Source organism: Erythrolamprus reginae, chromosome 5 (genome assembly GCF_031021105.1).
Source record: "Erythrolamprus reginae isolate rEryReg1 chromosome 5, rEryReg1.hap1, whole genome shotgun sequence".
In the NCBI taxonomy this organism is placed as follows: domain Eukaryota; kingdom Metazoa; phylum Chordata; class Lepidosauria; order Squamata; family Dipsadidae; genus Erythrolamprus; species Erythrolamprus reginae.
Window position 1 is genome coordinate 91,266,197 of NC_091954.1, and position 10,744 is coordinate 91,276,940.

The window sequence follows — 10,744 nt, forward strand, 5'->3', positions numbered from 1 at the left end:
GCTTCCCCGCCGCTCGCCCGCCGAGGATGCTGACCTGCTGCCTCGCGGGGAAGCCGGGCAAGAGCGATCTTCTGCCGGCCATGGGCAAGCAACGGGGAGTCGCCCATGGCCGGCAGAAGATCGCTCTTGCCCGGCTTCCGCGCGAGGCAGCAGGTCAGCAGAGCGATCTTCTGCCGGCCATGGGCGACTCCCCGCCGCTCGCATTGGGGTGGGGGGGCTGTCAGGACACCCCCCCACCCCAGCACTTTGCATCCCGCCAGCTAAGAGCAATCGGGCAGCAGCTTCTGCCGGACATGGGTAATGAGCGGGACAGAGAAGCGGGGAGAATCAGGAGGCTCCTTTGGCGGCTGGAGGCTGCCTGGCTTTGTGTTTTTGGCTGGGGGAGGAAGCAGTAGGACCTTCCTAACTCCCTCCCCCCCAGCCAAAACCCCAAAGCCTGTTTGCTGCCACACGATTTAGCCAGGACAGGAGCGAAGTGACGTGGAGGAATGGGGAGCTGAAACCGGGCGGTTTCAGCTTTCCATCCCTTCACGTCACTTCGCCGCTAAATCGTGTGGCAGCAAACATGCTTTGGGGGTTTGGCTGGGGGGGAGGGAGTTAGGAAGGTCCTACTTCTTCTCCCCCCCAGCCAAATCCCCAAAGCATGTTTGCTGCCACACGATTTAGCGGCGAAGGGACGTGAAGGGATGGAAAGCTGAAACAGCCCGGTTTTAGCTTTCCATCCATCTGCCCGGCTGTTTTAAAAGGTGACCGCCGGGCTGGGGGGCTTCCCAGCAACCTCCCGAACCCCGAACTTTTGCCGAACTTCCGGGTTGGGGTTCGGAGGGGTGCTGGGAAGCCCCCCAGGCCGGCTGCGACCTTTTAAAAAAGCCGCGCGGCTTCCTAGCTGTCTCCTGAAGCCGAACGCGGAAGTTCGGCTTTAGCGTTTGGCTTCAGGAGACAGCTGGGAAGCGGCACGGCTGTTTTAAAAGGTCGCAGCCGGCCTGGGGGGCTTCCCAGCACCCCCCGAACCCCAAACCCGGGTTCGGGGGGTGCTTGCAAGCCCCCCAGGCCGGCTGCGACCTTTTAAAACAGCCGCGCCGCTTCCCAGCTGTCTCCTGAAGCCGAACGCAGAAGTTCGGCTTTGCCGTTCGGCTTCAGGAGACAGATGGGAAGCGGCGCGGCTCTTTTAAAAGGTCGCAGCCGGTGCTGGGGGGCTTCCCAGCACCCCCCCGAACCCCGAACTTGTGCCGAACTTCCGGGTTCGGGAGGGTGCTGGGAAGCCCCGCCGCCCGGCTGTCACCTTTTAAAACAGCCGCGCGGCTTCCCAGCAGTCTCCGAATACCGGTTCGTAACTCGAAAAAAGTTCGTAAGAAGAGGCAAAAATTTTCTGAACCCCGGGTTCGTATCACGAGTTGTTCGTAAGACGAGGGGTTCGTATCTTGAGGTATCACTGTACTGGTAAATATAGCATCCCAACAATTTACCCACTTCAATCTGGCAGACAATAATTAAGTAACAGCAATTAATTGGTCAATAATCCAGTTTATCTTCACTCCTAATATTTCCGTTTTAGCCTCACTAACCAAAATTAATTTTGTAATCAGTTTGCTTCAGAAACCTATAATAACTAAATTGTCTCCTTTGTTCTTTCCTTCAACTCATTTGGGTGTTTCTAGAATAAATTCAAGGCATTTGTAAAGGCAGCACATTAAAGCCTAACTTAGACCTCAGTATGTGTGTCAGTATTCATGATCCACGAGAAAGATGAGGCCCTATGAATTTCCTACATTCTGAAATAATACCATCTTATTTATTTTTTATTCCTTTTTTCTCCTGATACTTTCCTTGATATGTCCACTCTTCTTACATCATCCAGTCGGACACTGCAATTTCGTAAATTCATAAATTTCCCTTCTTCATAAATCAAATTCTCCATTACTATTTTCTGAACTGTATCTTTCTTTATGCCAATCACTGTCTATGTGCTATGTCTTTTCAGTGCTTAGATAACAGTCTAATTATATAGGTGTCTCTACATATGTACAAAAATGTGACTAACCAATCATTTCTATTCCTATCAATATTTGTCACAGTAAAAACACTGCTTGGCTACAAAACTATTATTATTAAGCTACAACTCTTAACACATCAGTGGAGTCTCCAAAAGTTGTGCAAATGTGTACTGTACTCTATTTTAAAGGCTAGTCAAACTCCTGAGCTTCATTTTTGTTCAAGTTATCGTCTGTGATGCCTAAGACATTCTTGGCTAAATAATCACTCAAATGTTAAGTATACTTCTAACTGATTGCAAAATATTCAAGAGAATCTGCATTCTATGAAATGTCAGGCTATAAACAAGAATCACGTACCTTTCAAGGCGAATTTGATATCCAGTGCTTTTTCCATTACCACAGCTTTCAGCCCTTTCTGCTGCAACTCTTTCTGCTACCTTAATTTTTTTTTAAAAAATAAACACTTTATTAAAATCTATGTTTTTCTAAAACAGAGTTACTTTTAATTACAGAATGGAGTTAAATACCACTTACAGAAATAGCACTGATTCTCCTAGGCTGAGTGCATACAATCCTGCAAGAAGATCCTTTTCCTCTTTCAATATGGTCATCCAAAATGAACTGAGTTACCTGCGTTGTCTTTCCACAACCAGTCTCACCACTTATGACAGTTACCCGACTATTATTTATAAGGTTAACAAGTTCCTGTTTTGAAAAGTATAAAAGTGGTCACTTTGTGTGTGTAAATGCACCACCTGCACATCCATGCACCAATTCATTGATGAAGCAAATAAAATTCACACTACACACTGATCAACTTAGTGCTTGATTTCAGTTTTGTTATCTGTCTGAACTGATTCTCTAAATAAATTATAAAATATAAAATAAATTAATTTAATTAATAAAGAAACATCATTAATTTAAAAATATATGCAACATAGCCAGAAACAATTATACCAATTGTAGCCCCTCTGGGAAAAGGAAAATAAAAACCCAAACCCAGATATGTTGGGAATTCATTAAAAACCAGTCTGGATTTGCAGAAAGCAAATGCTTATCATTTGGTGCATTTCTAGCAAAGAAAACTGATTTATTCTTAATTCTCTAATCAGAAAAATCGATTAATCCATGGAAATAAATAGAAACAAAAACAATGTACTATGGCTGGCACAAGCCTTACATATTAAAAAGAGGCTTTTTTTTTTACTAAAAAAGTTATCTCTTTTAAGATTGTTAAAATAGCTTGGCAATAAATAAATGTTAGCATTAATACAATAACTTTTAAGTACTTAAAAACTACTTAATTTCTTGAATTAAAGTCTACATTTTAAATCAACTATATTAACTAAAAGTAGTGTTTTAATATTAGGCTCATAACTGTCTCAGCAGGAAGACTAGATAACAATTCTGTTTTTTTTTAAAAATGGTAATTAAATCTCATGTTATAGTGCAGGGGTGTCAAACTCAAGGCCTGTGGGCCACATCCGTGCAATGGGGTGCTTAGATCTGGCCCGCAGGGCCAACTTGGAAATAACAAAGGACAAGCAGCAGGTGGCCCTCCCAGCTGTTTTCGCTGGCAAAGAACTGCAGGAGGCAGTCACAGATGAAAACAGAGCTCAGGAGCCTATTTTCACTGACAGAGCGCTCAGACCACCCCAGGTGCTCCCAACACGAGTGACAGTGAACAGGCCACACCCAATCCACCCCCACCCCTGAGGTCAAACACCACCCTGATGAGGCCCTTAATGAAACAGATAATACATCCATTATTAGTGTATTAGCAAGCTTCAACTCCTTCAGAGAAATCATCCTATTGCACTACTTTTTAATATGTTATTGAAATTTCTGATACTATTTAACATTCATTTTGTTTATATAAAACCTCTTTATCCAAACCCCGTTAAAGATGCAAACAAATTATTTCAATAAACATTCCATACCTTCCTCATACTGAAGGAAGGCAATTTCTCACGAAATCTCTGCAAATTAAAGAACATGAAACTTGGTTACTTCACAATTCATTTTTCTTGAAATTTTAATAGAATTATAAGACATAAATTCCGTGATATCCCCTAATCAACTGTTTTCTCTTTACAGTTAATAATTTTTTTAAAGTATCATGATACATCAATTGAAAAATTGATTGAAGCAAGACAAAATGTACCAAATATTTAGGAAAACAGCATCTCTGCTAAAAAGATACCTTAGCATTCCTTTCTCTAAGTCACACTGGTGACATCACTGGGGTGCTAGCCTCAGTGAAAATATCATGGACAGCAATAAGATCTTTCAAAGTATGCCAAAGCTCTGACAAACTGCCTACTGCAGATCAGCTATTCGTTGATATCACAATTTAAGAAAGGAAATGAATGCTTATCCTACTTAGTAACAAGCAGAGATCCATATGCTTTTTACACCTGTTGTTGTTAACTGAACAACACTGGTTTGAAACAAAAATGATACCCCAAATCTATGCAGAGGAGACACAATTGAATTTAATTATGTAACTTCTCCAATTAGTCTTCTTTTATTAGTTGCAAGAATATTTGCCCAGAGGGCATAATTCATAATCTTATAGGTCAGTGTGTGCACTATTGTCCATGCACAAGTGTCCATACCCATAATTCAATGCCTGGGGAGGGTGAAAATGGCCTCCCACTCCCCGTGGAGGCCCTCTGGAGGCCAGAATGGTCCGTTTCCCAACTTCCGGTGGACCCAGTAGGCTTGTATGCCAGCAGATATGGCTCCTCATGCCACCTGTGGCACCCATGCCACAGGTTCGCCATCAGTGCTATAGGTTATCTCACTTGCTAGACCAATGCATGAGTTTTTTTATCCTATTAAGTTTTGTTCTTTCACTTTACCGAGACACCAAGAACATTTCCAGATCTATTACAGTTTTAACACTTTTTGGAATTAGTTCATCTGCCAAATCACTTACCCGCAATCTTAATTTAAGACTATATTTGGTGTTGTTTAATTACCTTGCCAAATCACTTACCCGCAATCTTGGTTTAAGACTATATTTGGTGTTGTTTAATTACCTTGGTGCCTTGTTTGCTGACACAAACTAAGTTGCTTTATGTACTAAGATTATAAGGCTTTATCCTAGTTCCATTGAAACTAAATTCAATGTGATTTAAACTGTCAATTTATTTTCATTATTCCTAAACCTTGACATTGATTCTATATTATTATGAAAATTATTAACTCCAAGTAGAGATAAATATATACTTTTCTCCCTCACTTCCATCTCATCATTCCATTACCAACAGGATTTCAGAGTATGAAACTTCAATAGCTAAGCATTCTTGACTGAAGGGGAAAATATCTGTTATATTTCTATACATATCAACTCAGAAAATAAGTCTGATTCTATATTTGTAAGATTGATATCTCAAGCTCTATTGAATTATAATATCTTGTCATTCAGAAAATCTCAGTACCTGCATCTCAATATATCTTGAATCAGACTTTTTCTTTCTCAGTTCTTCTTTAAATTGTTCATCTAAGTCACTATCAGGCATATTTTCTTGTAAAAGATAATCTGAATCTTGAACCAGAAATGATTTTTCCAGTGCTGGCCTTCTCTTTTCAGAAGCCTTCTCCACCACAGGCTTTTCCACCACAGGCTTTTCCACCACAGGCTTTGTTTTAGCAGGAACCTCCTTTGAATACCTGGAAAAAAATAATTGCATATATTCCTATTGTGAAAAAGTGCACATTATTGAAATGTATAGATCATAAAAGTCTGATCTATAACTACTTGGTCATCTACAACTAAGCAGGTGCAATTAATTTCAACGAATCTTGCAGAATCAGATTTTAGCTGTACTTTGTTTGCAGTTGTATTAATCTGCCATTCTCCCTCTGCTTATATCACAATACTGTCTCAAATAAGACGCAGTCTAAAACTTTAATTATATGTGTGCGCTTATCTGTCTGACCTCAGTTGGGCTGTTGACTATTTAATACAGATACAAAAAATATCTATTGTCAATGAAGACAACATTCAGAAAAAGTGTTGGAAATGGTATTTAGAATATGACAGTAAAGGACATTCATCTTCATAAGCAATCAAACTGCAGAATATTAGTTACTCACAGGACTAAAGTTATAATTTAAAGTAATTCATTTTTAAAAGACAATATGTTCATTCAAAAATATCAAAAGTTCACCTAATTTATCTATCTGATAATGTCAATACCTATGGACAAACTAAAAAGCTCTGTTATATGCTTCACTACAACATGTGATATGACAGTGCTAATAAAGTAACTTTATGACCAATCCTCATATTTACAACCTTCACAGGTCTGTAAAGCAAAGGAATGTTGAGGTTCAGAAGCAGTTAGTTTTATTTAGCATTCACTTTGCTTCAAAAACAGAGCTGCCAGTATCTTTTGTGGTTCATACAGAACTACCAGTATGTATATACTACACTACATACACTTCATTCCACTCCCACCCACCCTCAATAGAGATTTTACAAAACTGGTTTCGGGTAGCATGGACAATGGAAAGCACAGAAGATAGAAATGTTGACAGAGGATGGTAGAAAGGCAAATATTGATCATGACTACAACATGGTCAATCTGTGGCACAATGGATCAAACATTAATCAGCCGGCAAACAGGAAAGAATAACACTTGATAGGAGCTAGAATGGATTTGTCAAGAATAAATCATGTTCAAACGCTCGAAGACTCCTTTTTGATAGAATGATCTATTTACCTGACTAATGTTGTGAAAGACTTAGTGGATCTTGCCTACAGTATTAGACTCAATGTTCCACAAGAAACTAATAGTTTGTCTCCAGAAGTTGTGAAGTTGGAAGTTTTTATGAAGATGTCTGTAGGGTTTCCTGCCTAAGCAGAGGATTGGATTGGAAGAACCTCAAAGATTCCTTCCAACTCTGTTATTTTAGTCTAGTATTTGACCGAGCCAAAAATATTACGTCATTCTGGTACTGCATTTTAGGAAACTTAATGACAGACTAGAGTATGTCACAGGAGTGCAACCAAGATGATAAAAGAAAAAGATTAAAAGGAACAGTTGGAGGCATCGGCTATGCTTAGCTGTCTTCAAATATTTGGAAGGCTATCATGGAAAAGATAGGCAAGTACCATTTAGATTTAATGCAGAAGCCAGGTAAGAAACAAAGGGTATAAATGACAAGAAAATATATTTGATCATACGCCAGGGGGGGAATTCTTATCAGTGAGAACTATTTAATACTAGAATGGATTATCTTAAGCGATGGTCACTCTTGTTTCACTGGAGTTATTTAACTGGATCTAGATGCCATCTATTGGGGATACTAGTAAACGGAAGGGGACTTAAGCAGATGATCTCAAAACTTATATTTTTAACTGCAGTCAGGATATGAAATCAAATCAGACTGTACTACTTGCTTTACCATTCTTAAGCTGTCCTTGCTTTGCTTCTAATTCCTACTGAAAAATAAGGTAACTTTATCAAAAACAAAAAAAGATTGAATGTTCTTATTACCCTTCTTCATCAGACCACCAAGACATAGCTGCTTCTTCTTCTTCTTCTTTTTCATTTTTGTTTTGGACAGTATTCAGCAGTTGTACAATCTGTTCTTCTCTGCGCTCATCCATATGCACCACAGCTCTCTAAGTAAGTAAAATGTATCTTATTAAACATTTAACATGCAATATTTAATATTATTTTGTATTTAACTATCTCACTGATCAATGTTATCCAAAGTGTCAAAGTGCATACCACTATTCATGAAAACTGTAAGTTTTCTTTTTCTTCCCTTTTCATAGAATACGAGAACCTCACAGCCCAATGTGTAGGACACATCTCTGTCCTACACATTGGCAAAAAGAATCTGAACACCAAATACAAGCTGAACAAACGAGATGTTACAGACAACCCTCACTCCATAAAAGACCTTGGAATACTCATCTCAAATAACCTAAGTGCCAAAACCCACTGCAACAACATCGCCATAATAGCTTCAAAAGTTGTTAACCTAATCCTACATAGCTTTTGCTCTGGTAATCCCACACTACTAACCAGAGCATACAAAACATTTGCCAGACCAATCCTCGAATATAGCTCATCTGTTTGGAACCCACACCTCATTTTGAACATAAACACTGTAGAAAACATCCAGAGATACTTTACTAGAAGAACCCTCCACTCACAACAGAATACCCGGGGTGGCGCAGCAGGTAGAGTGCTGTACTGCAGGCCACTGAAGCTGACTTGTAGATCTGAAGGTCAGCGGTTCAAACCTCATCACCGGCTCAAGGTTGACTCAGCCTTCCATCCTTCCGAGGTGGGTAAAATGAGGACCCAGATTGTGGGGGCAATAGCCTATCTCTGTTAAAAAGTGCTATTGCTAACATGTTGTAAGCTTCCCTGAGTCTAAGGAGAAGGGCGGCATAAAAATTGAACAAATAAAAATAAATAAATACCCTACGCAACTAGACTTACAATCCTAAAATTAAAAAGCTCAGAACAACCTCACTTTAAGTACAACATGAGCATAGTTCATAAAATTATCTGCTACGTACTTCCTGTCAACTACTTCAGCTTCAACCACAGCAACACACAAGCACACAACAGGTACAAACTTAAAGTAAACCGCTCCAAACTCGACTGCAGGAAATACGACTTTAGTAACCGAGTAGTTCATGCCTGAAACTCATTACCTGACTCTGTCATCACCCAACCCCCAAACTTTACCCTTAGACTATCCACTGTTGACCTCACCCGATTCCAAAGAGGTCAGTAAGGGGCGTGCATAAGCGCAACAGAGAACCTTCTGTTCCCTGTCCTAATGTTTCTCTTTTACAAATATCATGGATACTGCTCAATGAAATAAAGGGAACACTCAAATAATACATCCTAGATCTGAATGAATGAAATATTCTCATTGAATATTTTGTTCTGTACAAAGTTGAATGTGCTGTAAACAAAATGAAATTGATTGTCAATCAGTGCTGCTTCCTAAGTGGATAGTTTGATTTATTTAGAGTTATATTTTGTTTTTGTTTTTTGAGCAGTGTATATAAACATTGTTATATCTTCGTATACCAAGACATACTTGACAAAACAAAATAAATAAAAATTTAAGGGTACCCTACGTTCAAGACGTACTTCACCCTCATTTCTATAGCAGTAACTCCCAACTCCTCAGCCGAAGTCTTCGGCGTGCTTTCAAGGCTTCGCAGCGTACTAAAGAAAAACGACCTTAATGGAAGCCAAGGCATAATCCCGCATCGCAAACTGAGCTCTTCCGCGCCTTCTCTTCTTTTTCCATCACCCACCTGCTGCCTCTCGACTTCTTTGCTTCTCTCGCCTTGTCTCCGTGCGTACCACAGGCCAATATCGCGGCCCTTCAGGTGTGGAGGAGGTCGGCTGCGGCCGCCCCCTCTGCCACCGCTGGAAGAAGAGGAGGAGGAGGGGGAGGACGACTGTGAAGCGCGAGAGCCGCCCCTGCGGCCCCAAGCCCGGCGGTTCTCATAGCTCATCGTAAACCGGTCAACGCAAACGCGTTTCTTGAGACCTTCTTTCTCAGTCGCGATGACCTCCGGAAACAGAACCGGCCACCAACTTCAAGCCGGTCTGACACAGGATTATTCACTTCCGTTTGGAAAACGAAAGCTGGTGCGCAGGCGCAAGCGCCGCTCCGTGGGTGCTAACAAGAAGAGCGTTTCTAAACCACCGGAAGTTTAAGATGTGTGAACTTCAATTCCCAGAATTCCCTACCTGGCTCGTGTTTAGTATTTAAGAAAGCGGCTGAATTACCCGCGATGCTACAGGCGTTGCTGCCGTCGAGCGGTGGTAATTGATTGCCCAGCAACGGGAATGGGGGAGAGGGGGCCGTTTCCACCAAACTATTATTCTTTGTGCGTTTGAATCTTTTGTGAGAGATTTTCAACTTTTAGCGGAAAGGTATTTTTGGTCCAGCCTCACCCAGGGTGCTACATATGTAATTACAATCGCAGCCTTTTATTAAGTGGCAATTTTCAATGGTTTAACAAGCGGGCAACGTTTTGCCAACTTATTCAAAGCTGTGAGGTCGATGGTCTCACAGCCTAGGCGCGAATCGAAGGGGAAAAGATGGACCATTCAATCAATCTTTCAAACTTGGCAAGTTTAAGATGAGAGGACTTCAACTCCCAGAATTCCACAGCCAGCATGCTTCAAGATCCGTGGACTTCAATTTGCAGATTTCTGGCTGGGGAATTCTGGGAATTGAAGTCCACCCTTAAACATGCCAGGTTTGAAAAACAACACCGGGTTAGATGCAAAGTTAGTTCCAATTTAACACTCTAGGATTCCAAGATTCACTGTCATTTAGCAAGAAACAAGCTTATGGATCTAGGTGTTGAGATTCATCCCTCTTGAAATTTTTGAGGGTGAGAAAAATTAACCTCCAGTAAGTAAAAACCCTAATTATATACCTGACTAGCCCTATAAATGTCACCCCAGCCTTCTGGTAGGAGAACTATAATTTTGGGTCATCGGCTTTTTGTAAGTGATTGTAAATCATCATTTTGCCAATTGGAAAGCCCTAACAATCGAATTGCAGCAGCCCACAATATACATTTCAACATTGAAATAAGGATGTGCAGTCTTTCAAGTCCTGTTTTAAATTATACTTCATTTATACTTCGTAGTTTATAAAATCTTGGTCTGCAGCTTTCCAAAGTAGACAGTTTTACCCCAGATTGTGGGACAATTACAATTATGTGACAATTACAGTAA

General features: G+C 40.6%; 1 protein-coding gene across 2 annotated transcripts in view; it reads right to left on the reverse strand.

The window, feature by feature from the left end:
- The window catches only part of DHX36 (DEAH-box helicase 36), a 30,967-nt gene extending 21,362 nt beyond the window's left edge, over positions 1-9,605 (reverse strand). The window contains exons 1-6 of one of the 2 annotated variants that reach the window (XM_070753490.1): positions 9,301-9,605; positions 7,505-7,632; positions 5,441-5,672; positions 3,935-3,973; positions 2,525-2,699; positions 2,352-2,427 (exon numbers count right to left, since the gene is read on the reverse strand). In XM_070753490.1, coding sequence (XP_070609591.1) covers positions 2,352-2,427; positions 2,525-2,699; positions 3,935-3,973; positions 5,441-5,672; positions 7,505-7,632; positions 9,301-9,504 — 854 coding nt within the window. In that variant the 5' untranslated portion in view covers positions 9,505-9,605. Of the gene's footprint in view, positions 1-2,351; positions 2,432-2,524; positions 2,700-3,934; positions 3,974-5,440; positions 5,673-7,504; positions 7,633-9,300 lie in introns of both variants that reach the window. The other variant, XM_070753491.1, reaches the window with a different exon arrangement.
- Positions 9,606-10,744: the final 1,139 nt, after the last annotated feature.